At 45.7% G+C, this 18,013-nt stretch overlaps 1 protein-coding gene across 4 annotated transcripts; it reads left to right on the forward strand.

Annotated features, from left to right (window-relative positions):
* Positions 1-3,724: 3,724 nt before the first annotated feature.
* On the forward strand, positions 3,725-6,869 carry cunh7orf25 (chromosome unknown C7orf25 homolog). 4 transcript variants are annotated; one of them, XM_043688946.2, is made up of 2 exons: positions 3,725-3,788; positions 5,214-6,869. In XM_043688946.2, the coding sequence occupies exon 2, from the start codon at positions 5,221-5,223 to the stop codon at positions 6,499-6,501; it is 1,281 nt and encodes a 426-aa protein (XP_043544881.1). In that variant the 5' UTR covers positions 3,725-3,788; positions 5,214-5,220; the 3' UTR covers positions 6,502-6,869. The 4 variants fall into 4 exon arrangements, with proteins under 4 accessions (XP_043544881.1, XP_087842198.1, XP_043544882.1 ...); XM_087986072.1 differs by lacking the exon at positions 3,725-3,788 and adding an exon at positions 4,083-4,386; XM_043688947.2 differs by lacking the exon at positions 3,725-3,788 and adding an exon at positions 4,503-4,680.
* Positions 6,870-18,013: the final 11,144 nt, after the last annotated feature.

Here is an 18,013-nt window from a genome sequence, read left to right on the forward strand (position 1 = left end):
AACATGTGTAGCATAATACGCCCTGCAAGATACACAGACTACTTGTGTAAGGGTAAGCAGGAACGCACTGAACCCATCTCATTTGATGGAGAAGTATAGAATGATCTAGCCAGGGAGGCCATTCAGCCATTATGTTTATACTGGATCACTGATTAAGCAACTCATCGAGTACCACTCCACTGCATTTTTCTTGGACCTACTTTTTTTTTCTCTCTTCAGGTGCTTACCCTACTGAAAGCTATGATTACAACAGCCTCCCCCACACTCTCAAACAGTACACTCCAAATGTTATCTACTGTCATATAAAAATATTTTTCCTCACGTTGCTGTTAGTTGTTTCGTAAGTTCAGATTCTCTGTTTCTTGACCCTTCCAGCCACGGTAACAGCTTCTTCCTACGCACTCTGTCCAGACTCAAAATTTTGAGTAATTCTATCAAATCTCCCTATGACCTTTTTCCTTTGAAGAGCAGATCCAGCTTCCCAATCCATTCATCCAAGTAACTAATGAAGTCCCTCGTACCTGGAACTATTCTCATGAATCTTTTGTGCACTCTCTCTGTCTTCACATCCTTTCTATGAGATTTAAGCATACAGACTGCCTGAAGGTTATGATTCGGATTATTTACTCCATCAGCAGCAAGTCTTTACAAACATTAAAATAAATTAAGGCTAAAAAATAGAAAAACATGGTATTTACATTTTCAGTTGCCCATTTGTTTGAGGCGTTCTTCATCATAATCCTTCTCTCCCTTTCCAGCAGGACTTTCCCTCTGCTTCCAGTCTAACAATCCCTTTCTTCCCTTCAGGAATGGCGGGAAGGGACTAATTGGCTCCCCTCCACGGTACCTTCCTTCACCCTTACCATCTGCTGCTAGAGGCATCACTATATTCTTCAGCGTAGTAGTGACAATCAGAAGCAATACTTGAGTTGTGACCAAAGGTTCATCAAAACTTTCTTGTTTTTGCACTGTATGCCTCTAAGTATAACATCCAGGATTAGGTATGCCCTATTAATAACCTTCCCAAATTATTCTGCCACCTTCAGCAATCTGCATTCATATAACCCCAAGGTCCCCCTGCTCCTTTTAATTTGTACTCTTTGATTTATATTACCTCTTCCTTAAGTATCACTTCATACTTCTCTGCATTTAATTTTGTATTTCACATATCTGCTCATTCCACTAGTCTGTCTACAGCCCTTTGAAGACTATCACAATCCTCGTCATAGTTCACAGTATTTCCAAGCTTTGTATCATCCACAGTTTTTAAAATTGTGTCTGTACACCCAACTTTATGCCTTTACTTTAGATCAGGAAAAGACGTGATCCTAATACCGACCCTGGGAAAGCCTGCTATATACCTTCCTCCAGTCAAAATTATGATTGCTCTCTGATTCCCGTCACTTACCTACCTTGGTACATGCTGCCTCTGTCCCATTTATTCTAAAGGCTCTTATGTTGCAATTTATCAAGGACCCTTGCCAAGTTCCTCATCAACCCTCTCTATTAACCTCATCAAATCATTCAATCAAGTTAGTTAAGCTAAGGATATAAACTGTCACCCATCCTATTTTATGCCTTCTCAACAATGAGCTGGGTGGCATCATTAGGCTTTCTGACAGGGAGTGATCTTTTTGAAAAAGCTGTTCTACTCCTTTTGACAAATTATGCTGATTTGATGTTAAACAAGCATTTGTTTCAATTACAGATTCATATCATTATTAGGAAGTCATGGGGGAATGACACCTTTAACTTTGACACAGTTCATCATAAAGGAACCCCACAAAAAGGGTGAACAGGACAGCTGAAAGCCTGCTATGTTATACTCACTTGATTGTGTGAAAATCAAATGTGACTTAACTTTAATTTTTAACTGACCTGTATGCCTTTTGGCTCTACATGCAAAATTATTACTGGTCTCAAAATCTTACAATGTGAGAAAAAGGGTCTCGTTCAGGATCTCAGGATACTGCAAAATATTTTACAGCTTATTAAATATTTTAATATGTAGTCACCATCATAACATGGCAACCAATTTGTGCAAGGGGTAACGACCAGCAAACCTGTTTCTTTATGTTAACTGTGGGACAGATATTGAGGATAGCTCTCCTGCTGTTTTTGGAAAAGGTGTCATGAGATTAGATTCCCTACAGTGTGGAAACAGGCCCTTCAGCCCAACAAGTCCACACTGACCCTCCAAAAAGTAACCCACCCAGACCTATTTCCCACTGACCAATGCACCTAATACTATGGACAATTTAGCATAACCAATTCACCTGACCTATATATCTTTGGATTGTGGGAGGAAACCTAAGCACCGAAAGAAAACCCATGCAGACACAGGAAGAATGTACAAACTCCACACAGACAGTCACCCGAGGCAGGGATTGAACCTGGGTGGCTGGTGCTGTGAGGTAGCAGTGCTAATCACTGAGCCACTATGCTGATCTTTGACATTCATCTGTTAGTTTAAAGATCTGTTTAAAGTTACCACAAAAATTGAACCTGCAAAAATGCAACACACTCTTACTACTACACTGGAGTATCAGCCTTAACATTTAAGTTCAAGTCTCTGGATGGTATTTTGAACTGAGAGGGCGACCAACTGAGCTGCCACTTAAGTATAAAGTAATCAATTCCTTTGGTAACTTGCTTTCTACTAGTCATGTTTTGGAGATGCCGGTGTTGGACTGGGGTGTACAAAGTTAAAAATCACACAACACCAGGTTATAGTCCAACAGGTTTAATTGGAAGCACACTAGCTTTTGGAGCGCCGCTCCTTCATCAGGTGCTTCTACTTGCTTTCTACTAGCTCTCTCTCTCGCCCTAGAAATATATTTCCCCTTTTATACTCTGTCATAACAAAAGCAAAACTCTGCTCCTCTGTTTACTGTGCAATAAAGACAATGTTACATTGGGTTTAACTGTAAATTGAGGATTAGAAAAGCTTATATCCCATTACCCTTTCAGCAGCCCTAAAAGCAAGGCCTTGCAGTTTTTTTTTAGGAAAATTTACACAGATAAAGTACATTCCTGAGGAAGGGCTTATGCCCGAAACGTTGATTCTCCTGCTCCTTGGATGCTGCCTGACCTGCTGCGCTTTTCCAGCAACACAATTTTCAGCTCTGATCTGCAGTCCTCACTTTCTCCCAGATAAAGTACAATACAATCACTGATTAAAAATTCCAGTATCTCAGATTTCAGGATTGATATGTTTCCCTGCATCATTACATTTTCGAGAGGTAACTATGCAGACTTTACAGGCACTGATACCCCATTCTGTTTCAAAATGTGTTACTGTTTGATAAAGCAGCACCCCCTGCACTTTGAAGTTAGCAATTAGGGAATATCATGGATGATTAGCCATCCCTTACTCCTCCTCCTCTTAATTTCTTCCCTCGTTTGTTACTCCCTTCTCCCCATTTTGTTACCCCACCCCCCTAATCCTTTGATACTCCACTCTTCCTCAAATCATTATCCATTATTCATTACCCCAACAACTTCAGTCCTCCCCTTCCTCCTCTCTCCACTTTATGACACATTTCTATTCCCGCTTCATTACCCCATTTTCATGTTTAATAACCCTCTCCACCTTTCATCACCGACCTCACCCATTCCTTTACTCCTCCTCCCCGATTTGTGCGATATCACCTGCTGCGCATGACTGTGTCCCTCACCAACATGGCGGAGCCGTGAGACGTCAACGTGGCAAAACAGGGATACACTTCCGGTAGACTGACCTCACTAAGAGGAAGGCGGTGAAGAGGCCAGACCCAGGATCTGGAAAGGTGACAGATGGGGTTAGAGAGGGAGGACAGGGGGTTCGGGTAGGTAGGGAGGGGGAGAGAGAGAGATGGAGAGGGGTGGGGATGCGGGAGAGGGTGAGGTGGGCTGGAGAAGGGGAGGTACAGTATGGAAGGGGAGAGGTGAGTGGGGTAAAAGGTGGAGTGTAGAGGTGGTTGGGCAGAGGGGGAGGTGGAGAAGGTGGTAGCAGAGTGTGAGGGCAGGGAAAAGGGAAGAAGGGTTGTGGTTTGGGAGAGGGTGAAAAAGGGCTGATGGGGGAGAAGGAGAAGGAGACAGAGACAGGGAGGAAGAAAGAATTCCTTCACTCAGAGTTATGAACCTATGGAATTCTCTCCCATAGCAAGCTATTGGAGCCAGTTCATTAGTATATTCAGTAGCCTTTGTGGCTAAACAGATCAAGGAGTATGGGGAGAGGGCAGGAACCGGGTAGTGAGATTGCGTGATCAGCCATGATCATATTGAATGGTGGTGCAGGCTTGATGGGCTGAATGGCCTACTCCTGCACCTATTTTCTATACTTATATGTTTTAAGACAAAGGAATTGAGGAGGGAACTGTGGTGATACGCATGGCCTGGGAGAGGGTAGGTATTGGGAGAGGGTGAGTGGAAGGAAGGATGGTGTGGGGGAAGGAGAAAGAAATGGGAGGGGGGTTGAGAGAGAGACTGATTTGAGGTGTGGGGAGAAAGACTGGCTGTGAGTGGGTCAGGAAGACCATTGGAATGTCTGAGGTTCTGATTTTGAATAGGTAATCTGAGAGAAAGTGATTAAGGCCTGGCTTCATTCAGGAGAGTTTAACAGCATTGTTCATAATTATGAAGTGTTGTCATCTTTCATGATAAATGTCTGATTCAGGAAGGCTATTCAGAGAGGTAAAGGTGGGTGATAGGTCTGTGGAAAGAAAGGGAAGTACTCTCAGTCCTGTAGCAGACAACCAAAATTGTTAACAATCAAAAACAAACCAAGGTGTCACCATTGATGTAGAACATATAAAGGTCCCAGAAACAGCAGTGAGATCAATGTTGATTGGAGATTAACTATTGGGCATACAACCAGGACTATGCTCTAGTCCTGTATGAAAAGTGATGTGGGATTGTTTACATCTGCCTGAGAGGGCAGACAGGCCTCTGTTTAACTCCATATGCAACAACACAGCATTCCTTCTGTACTGTACTGCAGCCTGTCCCTTGGAATGGGCTTGAATTGCTGGAATTTGAGCAGTGCATTGCTGCTAACCTGTGAATGGTCTACTCTCTGAGCCCTTTGACCTAGTTCACTGGTCTGCATCTAGATGCCCCTTGCTAGAATCCTGCAATGAGCCTCAGCCTCCTTCCCCCATGCTCCCTCCCCACGCTGCTTCCACCTGTAAAAACCCTGGTTATAACTGTAGGTGTTTGTTTTTTTTTCTCAGGGATGCAATGTCCTTACAGAAGATACTGTCTGAAAGGATCGCTGAAGCCCGGCAGCTGCTGGAGAGGGCGGAGGCGCTGTCCCGCTCCCGTCTGGGTGGGGTTCAGGGCGGTCCTAAGCTCTGCAGCAAACTGAAGGCTGAGTTGAAGTTCTTACGCAAAGTCGAAGCAGGCAAGGTTTCCGTGAAGGAGTCCCACCTGCAGAGCACGAACCTGACCCACCTAAAGGCGGTTATCGAGTCGGCAGAGAGCCTGGATGATGTGGTGAGCCTGCTGCACGTTTTCAACTATCAGGAACAGTCCGGTGAAAAGCAGTCTATTGTGGTGGATGTCGTTGCAAACGGTGGCCTCACCTGGGTCAAAGCCATTGGCCGGAAAGCTGAGGCTCTGCACAGTATCTGGGTGGGGCGAGGCCAGTATGGAGACAAAAGTATTGTTGAGCAAGCAGAAGATTACTTGGAAGCAAGCAAGCAGCAGCTGGTGCAGTACAGTAATCCACACATTGTGTTTGCCTTTTATAATGGCATCTCTAGCCCAATGGCTGAGAGACTGAAAGAAATGGGGCTCTCAGTACGTGGAGATATTGTAGCTGTGAATTCGATGATTGATCTAATGGAGGAGGCTGATCGTTCAGCTGACTCTGATGAAGAATTGGAGGAGCCTCTACAAGTGACAAAAGTAGACCGATCTACAATTGTTGCCAGTGTTGCCTTTCCGGCTGAGGTAAAAGTGGATTTTTGCAATCGTGTCAATTTAGACATAACCACCCTGATCACCTTTGTATCGGCAGTAAGCCATGGAGGCTGCTGCTTCATCTTTAAGGAGAAAGTATTGACAGAGCAAGCTTCACAGGAAAGGGAAGAGAGTGTGTTGCCCAAGCTGCAAGCCTTCATGAAGAACAAAGAATTGTTTGCGTGTGAATCAGCTGTGAAAGATTTTCAAGCCATTTTAGAGACACTCGGTGGCCCTGGAGAAAAGGCCCGGGCACAGAAGCTGTTGCAGGAAATCAAAGTTGTACCAGACCAGCCTTCCGAACGGGCATCCAGGTTGGAAGCCAGTGCAAAAATTAACAGTCGCTCTATTACTATCTTTGGCACTGGAGATGCTTTGAAGGCAATCACAATGACAGCGAACAGTGGGTTTGTTCGTGCTGCAGATAACCAAGGTGTGAAATTCAGTGTGTTTATCCATCAACCAAGAGCTTTAACAGAGAGCAAGGAAGCAACAGCAACACCTTTACCTGGGACTGTCTTTCGTGAGAAAGTCTGCAATAGTGGTTTTGTAAGATGAAGTAACATCTTGCAAATGATACTATGATATCTTAAGAACTTTGTGGGTCTGTTTAACTTGCACATTGGTATAAAATACAGTTTGTCAGCTCTTGCATTGATATCAAATCTTGTATAACAGACAGCTAATTAGATATTGCAGGTTTTTTCCACCATCTCACTTTTCCTCCCCACTGTCTCTCTCATGGCTACACCAACTACAAAGCATCCATTTAAAAAGTATTCAGGCTGACAGGTAACAGGCTTCATGGCAGTCCTTGCCATTGAGTCTATTTTGCTATGTTAGGCCAAGAGTTGCAATGGAAATTAGCAGTCAATTAATAGGAATAAAATCAAATCTTCATCCTCTAGAGTGGAAAAACAACTCTATCATGGCCTGTGGTGCAATTCTGAAACATTGTGAATACAGTACAGTTCGCAAACACTTTGGTGATGGTTCACAGAAGTACAAATTATTTTGTTAATTTGCAATATTTAAAAAATGTATGCAAGCAAATGCTGTTATTGTGAATTGTTTTCTGTTATTGAAAAGCAAGCACCTGTTGAGTTCAATAGAATGTTGAGCTCAGTGGAATGCAAGCCCAAACTGCTTGGGAAGTGGAGTCCTGAGCAGGATGACTGATGAATTATTTTCCTAATGTTAAGTGTGGGCAATATTGTTTGGTTCTAACTGGTGCCTTCATGATATACTGAGTATTAAAAGAGCCTTGCAGGATAAAGGTAAAATACAATTTAAGTATTGTAATTTTTAAATTTGCTTTTGGGAATTAAAAGATATTTAGGCTAAAATAAGAAAGAATTAGTGGAGGAATTAAGAATGAAATTGGGAGGATTTAAAAAGCAAACAAAATGATAGGGAGTAAAAGGGCAGCACGATGGCACAGTGGTTAGCACTGCTGCCTCACAGCGCCAGAGACCCGCCTCAGGTGACACCTGTATACAATTCAAATTCGTCTAATAGTTTGCACATTCTCCCCGTGTCTGCGTGGGTTTCCTCCGGGTGCTCTGGTTTCCTCCCACAATCCAAAAATGTGCAGGTTAGGTGAATTGGCCATGCTAAATTGCCCGTAGTGTTAGGTGAAGGGGGTAAACGTAGGAGTATGGGTCTGGGTGGTATACGCTTCGGCGGGTCGGTGTGGACTTGTTGGGCCGAAGGGCCTGTTTCCACACTAAGTAATCTAATCTAATCTAATCTAATCTAATCTGAAGATGAGTGGACACCGGTGCACAACTGCAGGGCAAAGAAAACATTCACCTCATTGGCAGCAGGGTGGTACTATGCACTGTTAGAAACAGGATTTTATTCAATGTGGAGTTAGCTGTCTTCATGGTAGATACCTGTAATAAAGGCATATCCCAAACATTGGTAGATAGCTGTGTTCTCTTTAATTGCCATATAATCTGTATCATAGCTACAGATCAATGCTAAAACCTTCCACAATTTCTGGGGAGATTCTGATGCAGAACAGAGGAGTACGTTTACCCAGGAATGCAGAACAATGTTATCAGTTGTAATATTGAGCTCCTTTAACCTGTACCATAGACTTCAGTGACTTAAACCTGTGTCAGGTTTGGTTATGAATCCCACTGTACAGTGAAATTTTGATTAATGTTAGATTTTATTTAAAAACTAGAATCCCAAAATTGTAACAACACAGGAGGAGGCAATTTGACCCATTGTGCCTGCACTGCTCCTATTACCTAGTGCCAGTTTCCTGCCTTTCCCCCATATCCTTGCACATCATTTCTATCCAAACAATCATCCAGTGCCCAGTTGAATGTCTCAATTGTACCTGCCTCTACCACATTTTCAGGCACAACATTCCAGGCCCTAATTACTAGCTGTGAAAAAAGAAATTTTTTGTTTTAACCCCCAGACCACCTTTGCTTCTTTTGCAGATCACGTTGAGTCTATGCTTTTTTTTTTCCTTTTAGGAGCATAACAGCTTCTCCCCATCTATTCTGTCCAGCCCATTTGTGATTTTTGTAAACCTCTATCAAATCTCTGCTCAGTCACCTCTCTCGAGAGAACAGATCCAACGTCATCATCATTACTGAAGTATCTCATTCTTGGAACTATTCTTGTAAATTACTTCTGCACTGTCTCCAATACATTCACATTTTCTCTACAATGTGGCACCACACCTGTATACAATTCAATATTACTTTGCTATTGTACTCTATAGCCTTATTAACAAAGACGAGAACACCGCTTTATTAACTGCTCACCACCTGTCCTGCACCTTAAATGATCTCTGTGCACATATGCACCTAAGTCTCTCTGATCTTCCATTCCTTTTAGAATTGTTTCCCTTATTTTATATTGTCTTTTAGTTTCATTCTAACCAATGTCTATAATCTTACTCTTGACTGCATTGAACTCATCTGCTACCTGTCCACCCACTTCAAACTGTCAGTGACTTTTTTGAGTTCCACACTGTCATCCTCACAATTACAATTCTTCCAAGTTTAGTGTCAATTTGTCTAATAGTGACCGTGTAACCACTGTCAATTGTTACAAACGACTCATCTTGATCTAATTCACCAATGTCTCTTTTGGGAAGAAAACCCTTACCTGATCTGGACTGTGTGCGACTCCGAACCCAGGAGTATGGCTGATGACTCTAACTGCCCTCTACAAAAGGCTTTGCAAACCACTCCGTTTTATCAAAACTGCTACAAGTAAAGAAATCCTAGATACCACCTGGCCTTGATATAGGCACTGAAAATAACAACATTAGAGCAACACAGTTTAGTTTGTTCTGGACTTCGTCCATTTTCCTTCAAGACTAATCCATTGCTCAAACTTTTTTTTTCCCAACAAAGCTCTGTGGAATTTTTTTTTCCCTTTTCCCCTGAAGGATTAATGTGTTTTTGTATGTAATTCACATGCACACCCAGGACTGTTAGCCCTGAAAGTCATCCTAGCCGACATCTGGGGGCTTCTGCCAAAATTGGGAGAGCTGTCCCATCAAGTAGTGTTAGAACTGAGGGTGTCCTGTCACTGTAGCTGCACTACTCCACAGGTTACAATATAAAAAAAATACACTCACAAAGATTTAGCAACTAGGTTTGTTAATAAACAGAGTTATGGGGTTATTTTCAGAATAAACGATATTCATTAAAGATGCAATCATTCATTAACACAGTAGGCAATATAGAAGAATAAATGCTTATCTGTATAACTATCACCAAAACATGTAAAGTGCACACACTTTCATACTTCAGGGAAGAGAGAAAATACACATTTCTCTGCAGAGATTGCCTTTTTGATCAAGGTTGCCCAATGGATTATTACTGAAGACAAAAGAACAAAGTGTAGAATATTCCAGACACTCATGTTCTGGCATTTATGGTGTGCAGTTCATTCTGAAGTCTTGCAGACACAGTTTGCTCAGGAAATACAATCTTGAGAGGTAAAGCTGGTTCTTAGCTGGCTTTCCTCCAACTCAAACAAAAAAAAACAGGAACTTCCCTGAGCCAATGCTGAAAAACAGCCCCAGTCATGTGATTTCTAGGAAGCCTTGTTAACAAAGGATCTCAATTGTTCTTTTTAAAGAAACTACCCTAGGTATATCCACAAAACTGTCGATCCAGTCGGGCACCTCCCCCCTTTGGACCTGGTCAAGATTATGCCGGATCTGGGCTAACATCCACAGGCCATACGTATGGCCCGGTCTATAAGGCGGTTAATGGTGTGGGCGTGTGTCTCCAGGACTGCAATGCCGTCGATGCTCCCTCTTCCCCCAGGCGTGCCTGGTCTGCCTGATTTGTGAGAGACCTCTGTAGCAGGTCCCTCATTACTCCTTTTAGTTGCTCGACCTTTTCGTTAAGGCCCTGGATGTCTAGGGAGTTTACGACGGATGTCCCCGTGTTGAGTCCTGTGAGAGCATCGTTGACTATGTCCCGTCTGTGTCGTTGTGTGTGCGTGTTATGTATGTCATTTCGGTAGTGGGTTGCCTCCATGGCGTCTATGGCCCTCTCTATAGCCTCCTTCCCCATCATGGCGTATAGGTTGCGTACCTGTGCTGTGCAATAGTCCGGTACCCGGATGCCCAATATATTGGCCAGCACAGGCATGACCTCATGCCGGACGTTGCCATAAAGGACCTCTCCCTCATCCCACAATACCAGTCCCCCCGCGGGCCCCAGTCCCAGAGAGGGGCATGGCAATATCTCGGGAGTCGTGGTCGGGGGCGGTGTGGTCGGGGCGGGTGGAAAGCACAAATACAAAGAGACTACCGCGGCATCAGTAGGCTCGTAATATCTGCAAACAGACAGATCCCGTACAGTAAAGGCATCAAAGGCCGGGGCAGAGGAGAGGTCCTCTGGCATGGCACACATTGTCCCGAACATGCAACCCCCCCAAGTCCATCACCTCAGCCCGCCGGAGGCAGGTCGGCCGCGGGTCGTGCTCCGACATGCAGAATAAACAGAGTGTCTGTACGCCCGGGAGGACCTCCAGCCAGGCGTTGTAGAACGCGTCAATCACATCGGGCTTGTCCCTTGCAGGAATACAGATGGCGTCGGACGCGTTGAAGGCAACACCGTGGCGGTAGAAGTTGTCATATATTTCGGGGAAGGAAGGCACTAGTCGTAGGGCGAAGAGGAGAGCGGTGCACCGGTGAAGCATGATCTATGGGAAGAGAGGGAGAGAGGCACCCCTACCAAGGGTGTAGGGTTAGTGTGTGTAGGAGCAGGTCTCCCTGGAACCGGTCCACCCGTTGCACTGTAAGGAGAAAGAGGGGCGGTTAGAGTCAAGTCAAAGGGGGGGGGTGGAGTCTGTCTGGTCGGGGCTTAAGGGTATGGTTTAAGCTGGGACCAGTGTTTCCACCTGCCCTTTCCCTTCATGTCGACACAGGCGTACGTGTCGCTGGTGAGGATGATTTCGTGCGGTCCCAGCCACCGGGGGGGCGAAGCCGGGCCGGTTGGGGGCGGCCCTGACCAGGACTTTGTCCCCAACGCCGGGAAGGGGTTGGGCGGGCAGATGCGGTTGCAGTTTTGCCTGGTCCCTAATGTCCTGCTGGTTGCGCGCAGTTTGTCTAAGGGCCAGCAGCTGCGTGTCCAGCTGCCTGATATAGCACGTCACCCTGTCCCTCAGGGGGGCCATGTCTACCCCCCCGACCATGACATTCTCTGGTAGTCGCATGGCCCTCCCCGTCATGAGCTCGAAGGGAGTGAGGCCAGTGGAGCGGCCTGGGGTGGCCCTTAAGCGCATCAGTATGCAGGGCAGAACGTCCACCCAGCCCTGCCCTGTTTCGGTGATCGCCCTCGCGATCGCAGCTTTGAGGGTCCGGTTCATGCACTCGACCATCCCGGAGCTCTGGGGATGGAACGGGACGTGAAGCGCTGTCTGATGCCTAGGAGGCGGCAGGCCACTTTCATTGCGCGTCTGGTGAAGTGCTTGCCATGGTCTGAGTCTAAACATTTTGAATTGACCTGCAGGGTCCAAGGCTTTTTACAAAGTGAAAGGTTAGGGTTTCTTCTACTCTTTGTGTGAAGAAATGCTTCCTGACATTATCCTTTTGCTGTCTGGCTTTAATTTTACACAGTCTTGCTCTTGATTCTCCTGCCAGAGGAAATCGTTTCTCTGTCTGCCCTTTCAACTCTTTTAGTTATCTTAAACAATCCAATTAAATCGTCACCTTCATTGTATGGAGTATTTGGGTCTAATCAATGTGGAATTCATGCTCAAATTCTAATTGTTCTGTCATATTTTTGCTAATAGTCTTCCTTTCCAGCAGCTTCCTGGACATTATCTCCCCAGCTCAAGTTAAGCAAATCTTGCAGCCTCATTTTAAATCCTTAAAAATTTGGCCTTTCCAATTTGAGCATGAGGTTCCATCTGCATTCCCGCAAGGTAAACATGGAAATTTGTTCTTGTTAACTTTGCTATTTGGCTTCCTCTGCGATTCTGGCAGATTAACCTGTGAACTTCTGGGATGTTTTCTTATATCCAGCCAGATAGAAATGTTCATTAGCTAACCTTTAGTTTCCAACTATTGGACTCAAGTAACTAATTTAAAGCAAAAAAGAAATTATAGTCTGGCATTCTCAATACCTGAGACTTGGAGACTAACAGTCTATTCACTTTTAACACAATCTACCATTGTCTACAAGTGTGAATACCTTCCCACGAAAACAACCAAGGGACACCTTTAATCTTAACAATCCAGTTTGCTGTCGGTGAAATTCAAATCTGCCTCTATGTTACCCTAATTTACTGACAGCCCCAAAATGTAACCATCTTGGAAAAATAATTGTTTGGTAGTACTGAACTTAAAACATGTCTAAAAAGAGACATGAGGTTGACGTTTTTTGGCTTGCACTCATCAGGATTGAAATGAAGCATAGCCTTAATAAGTTTCTTATTCTTGTCGGCTATAAAACGGGTAAGGGAACCCTCTGGCCCCCAATCTGGGTCTTCGGCCGCGCTCCCACCCATGGTAGGGGCGCAGCGGGTGTAACTTAACAGAAGCTACTTTAAAGTAAAGCTAGCAGGCGTGCTAAAGGATGTTGCTGGCACTGGCTTATTAATCTCCCAGTCGGGGAGCCCACTCCCTGTAAGTCGAACCCTAGCCCTGCGGGTCAACCTGGGCGGGGGGGGGGGATAGTTACAGACTTCTACTCTTTGTGTGAAGAAATGCTTCCTGACATTATCCTTTTGCTGTCTGGCTTTAATTTTACACAGTCTTGCTCTTGATTCTCCTGCCAGAGGAAAGCGTGTCGATTCCCGAGCGCGCAACCCCGGGTTTCCGTGAGTCTCTCTCTCACCGCCTGACGTTCAGCGGCCGTATGTACCCCACAAACACTGGGCGTGAACCAGGGGCCTGAGTGCAAGGGGGGGGGCATGAAGTCAGACCAAACCGCGCCTGATCCTACAGAGGCCAATACCTTGGGACTGCGAGGTCAATGGGCAGAGCGTATAACCGCCGGTTGGCCCAAAGGCCCCGCGTCTCGGGCTTGTTTGGAGGACTTCCCTTCTTGTAGCGCGCGTAGACCTCCCAGCCTCTACCGCGTACGCAAGGAAGGCGCTAAAACCGGGCTCAACGTACAATGGGGTCCCCTAACACCCACTGCAGAGGTCAACCAGGAAGGCTTGTTTGGTCGGTTTTTAAACAGGGGGGTCAATCTGTCGGGGTCTCGTACCTAAAGCCGTCGGTCCAAGGATAGTCCGTCAGTCACAGTAGCACATTGACAATAAACGACAATAATAATCACGCACACTTTTACTAGTGTTCCGCGACCCCAATCGCCCACTCGCGAAGGATCACTCACACACACACGTTTAAAGAGTACTCTACCGTTACACGACTGCCGGACTCACTCTGTTCACAGGTTCAGATAACGGCCGGCAGTGAAGTTCCTTGCGGGGCACTGGGAGACTTTTACACGAGAAGTAAAAGAGTAAACATAGAACATAGAACATAGAACAATACAGCACAGAACAGGCCCTTCGGCCCACGATGTTGTGCCGAACTTCTAACCTAGATTAAGTACCCATCCATGTACCTATCCAAAATGCCGCTTAAAGGTCGCCAATGATTCCGACTCTACCACTCCCACGGGCAGCGCATTCCATGCCCCCACCACTCTCTGGGTAAAGAACCCACCCCTAACATCTCCCCTATACCTTCCACCCTTCACCTTAAATTTATGTCCCCTTGTAACACTCTGTTGTACCTGGGGAAAAAGTTTCTGACTGTCTACTCTATCTATTCCTCTGATCATCTTATAAACCTCTATCAAGTCACCCCTCATCCTTCGCCGTTCCAACGAGAAAAGGCCGAGAACTCTCAACCTATCCTCGTACGACTTCCTCTCCATTCCAGGCAACATCCTGGTAAATCTTCTCTGCACCCTCTCCAAAGCTTCCACATCTTTCCTAAAGTGAGGCGACCAGAACTGCACACAGTACTCCAACTGTGGCCTAACCAAAGTCCTGTACAGCTGCAACATCACTTCACGACTCTTGAATTCAATCCCTCTGCTAATGAACGATAATACTCCATAGGCCTTCTTACAAACTCTATCCACCTGAGTGGCAACCTTCAAAGATCTATGTACATAGACTCCAAGATCCCTTTGTTCCTCCACCTGACTAAGAACCCTACCATTAACCCTGTATTCCGCATTCTTATTTGTTCTTCCAAAATGGACAACCTCACACTTGGCAGGGTTGAACTCCATCTGCCACTCCTCAGCCCAGCTCTGCATCATATCTAAGTCCCTCTGCAGCCGACAACAGCCCTCCTCACTGTCCACAACTCCACCTATCTTCGTATCATCTGCAAATTTACTGACCCACCCTTCGACTCCCTCATCTAAGTCATTAATAAAAATTACAAACAGCAGAGGACCCAGAACTGATCCCTGCGGAACTCCACTTGTAACTGGGCTCCAGGCTGAATATTTACCATCTACCACCACTCTCTGCCTTCGACCGGTTAGCCAGTTTTCTATCCAATTGGCCAAATTTCCCTCTATCCCATGGCTCCTGACTTTCCGCATAAGCCTACCATGGGGAACCTTATCAAATGCCTTACTAAAATCCATGTACACTACATCCACTGCTCTACCCTCATCCACATGCTTGGTCACCTCCTCGAAGAATTCAATAAGACTTGTAAGGCAAGACCTACCCTTCACAAATCCGTGCTGGCTGTCCCTAATCAAGCAGTGTCTTTCCAGATACTCATAAATCCTATCCCTCAGTACCCTTTCCATTACTTTGCCTACCACAGAAGTAAGACTAACAGGCCTGTAATTCCCGGGGTTATCCCTATTCCCTTTTTTGAACAGGGGCACAACATTCGCTACTCTCCAGTCCCCTGGTACCACCCCCGTTGCCAGTGAAGACGAGAAGATCATTGCCAACGGTACTGCAATTTCCTCTCTTGCTTCCCACATAATCCTAGGATATATCCCGTCAGGCCCGGGGGACTTGTCTATCCTCAAGTTGTTCAAAATGTCCAACACATCTTCCTTCCTAACAGGTATCTCTTCTAGCTTACCAGTCCATTTCACACTCTCCTCTTCTACAATATGGTCCCTCTCGTTCGTAAATACTGAAGAGAAGTACTTGTTCAAGACCTCTCCTATCTCTTCCGACTCAATACACAGTCTCCCACTACTGTCCTTGATCGGACCTACCCTCGTTCTTGTCATTCTCAGGTTTCTCACATATGCATAAAATGCCTTGGGGTTATCCTTGATCCTATCCGCCAACGATTTTTCATGCCCTCTCTTAGCTCTCCTAATCCCTTTCTTCAGGTCCCTTCTGGCTATCCTGTATCTCTCCACTGCTCTGTCTGAATCCTGTTTCCTCAACCTTATGTAAGCCTCCTTCTTCCTCTTTACCAGACATTCAACCTCTCTCGTCAACCAAGGCTCCCTCACACGACCATTTCTGTCCTGCCTGATAGGTACATACATATCATGGACACGTCGTATCTGCTCTTTGAAAAAGTTCCACATTTCCACCACATCCTTCCCTGACAGCCTATGCTCCCAACGTATGCTCCTCAAATCCTGCCTTACAGCATCGTAATTTCCCTTCACCCAATTATAAAATCTACCTTGTTGTGCGCACCTATCTCTCTCCATAACCAAGGTGAAAGTCACAGAATTGTGGTCACCATCACCAAAATGTTCACCCACTAACAAGCCCACCACTTGTCCCGGTTCATTACCGAGTACCAAATCCAATATGGCCTCCCCTCTGGTTGGACAATCTACATACTGCGTTAGAAAAGCTTCCTGGACACACTGCACAAACACCGCCCCATCCAATCTACTTGATCTAAAGAGCTTCCAATCAATATTTGGGAAGTTGAAGTCGCCCATGACTACGACCCTGTGGCTTCTGCACCTTTCCAAAATCTGTTTCCCAATCTGTTTCTCCACATCTCTGCTGCTATTGGGGGGCCTATAGTAAACACCCAACAAGGTGACTGCACCTTTCCTATTTCTGACTTCAGCCCATACTACCTCCAGAGGCAGATCCCCCTCAAACTTCCTTTCTGCAGCCGTTATACCATTTCTAATTAGCAATGCCACCCCCCCTCCTTTTTTCCCACCCTCCCTAATCTTACTGAAACACCTGTAACCAGGAACCTCCAACAGCCATTCCTGTCCCTCATCTATCCACGTTTCCGTGATGGCCACAACATCGTAGTCCCAGGTACCGATCCACGCCTTAAGTTCACCCACCTTATTTCTGATACTCCTTGCGTTGAAGTATACGCACTTGAGCCCATCTCTGTGTCCGCAAGTAGTCCCTGTCAGTGCTACCTTCTCCACAGCCTCCCTACAGTCTTGGGCATCCTGACACACAGCTAGCTTACTTGCTGGACTACAAGTCCGGATCCCATCCCCCTGCCAAATTAGTTTAAGATACTCACCCAGTGCCGTCGCAGGGATCCAGCAGCTGTCATTAACCAGGACGAAGCCCCCAATCTTAGCGCGGATGAAATGATATCAGTCCGAGCCCAGAGTGCGGTTCAACAATCGGTAACGTTTATTACTGCAGTAACGCCGGCGGAGGTCAACCGAGGTCCGAATCTCGGCTGCTCTGCTGTTCCCGCGCGCAGCTTCATATTATATACTTTTAGTTGTCAGGATGTGTGGGATTTGAGGATGAATGGGATGATAGTTCCCCATCATCACTGGAGTAGGTGCGAATAGGCTGTTTCCTGCCGTCCCAGGAGAGTTGCAGGGCATGCACAATAGGGTGCTAATTGGTTTATGTAAAACGGGTCCGGGTATTATCTGCTTGTCTCTGTCTGTGAGGGCAGGGGCTAGCACCCCCCTTTGTTCCCTTGGGGTGTTGGTGTTTATTGGTCTGTCCGTACCTGTCTGGTGGATGCCTGTCCTTTGTGTCAGAATGGCTCCGTATCGATGGGTATGTGTGTGTTTCAGTCAGTCTCTTGATGTGATTAGGAGATGGGTTTCCATATTTAATTAATTCCGGAGTTTCCTCTGTCTCCTATATCCCAGTCACGTGGGCAGACCGGCAGCTGCTGAGTTTTTGTGGGTTTTAAAGCTGCGACTGCTGTTTAAAACACAAAAATGAATTCTTATCATTTCCTAATGTAGGCATAGTCCCGTGGCAAATGCGGGGCGGCTCTGATGCCCGCTTGCAACTCGAACCATTTGTCTTAGCACAAAGCTAACGTGGTTGGGCTGAGTGCCCTTCATCAATTCTGTGATTTCTGATCCACTGTGGATGTTTCAGCTTTCTTTCTTCCCGTACCCATTCTTGCACCTTATGTCACCCTCGTACTGGACTGTGACTCCATCACTGTGACATGATGGCTCTTTTTGGAAAAGATATTCAATTTCCAGAGTGCTATCACTGGCCTTTGGTCTTGGTTCTAGATAGGAAGTCCAGCTGCTCTTGATGATCAGTAGTTATAATTGGTCACAGATTATTTATTTTCTCATTATTTTCGCATACAATAAGTGGGCAGCACACAGGACATAAACAAAAGTTTTGATGGGTGCCTTATATC

The sequence above is a fragment of the Chiloscyllium plagiosum genome, unplaced genomic scaffold (assembly GCF_037043375.1).
Source record: "Chiloscyllium plagiosum isolate Xiang-an unplaced genomic scaffold, Cpla_swu_hap1 HiC_scaffold_4, whole genome shotgun sequence".
Classification (NCBI taxonomy): Eukaryota; Metazoa; Chordata; class Chondrichthyes; order Orectolobiformes; family Hemiscylliidae; genus Chiloscyllium; species Chiloscyllium plagiosum.

Excerpts from the sequence above, each read along its gene's own strand:
- cunh7orf25 (XM_043688946.2), top strand. The coding sequence starts at position 5,221 with ATGTCCTTACAGAAGATACTGTCTGAAAGGATCGCTGAAGCCCGGCAG.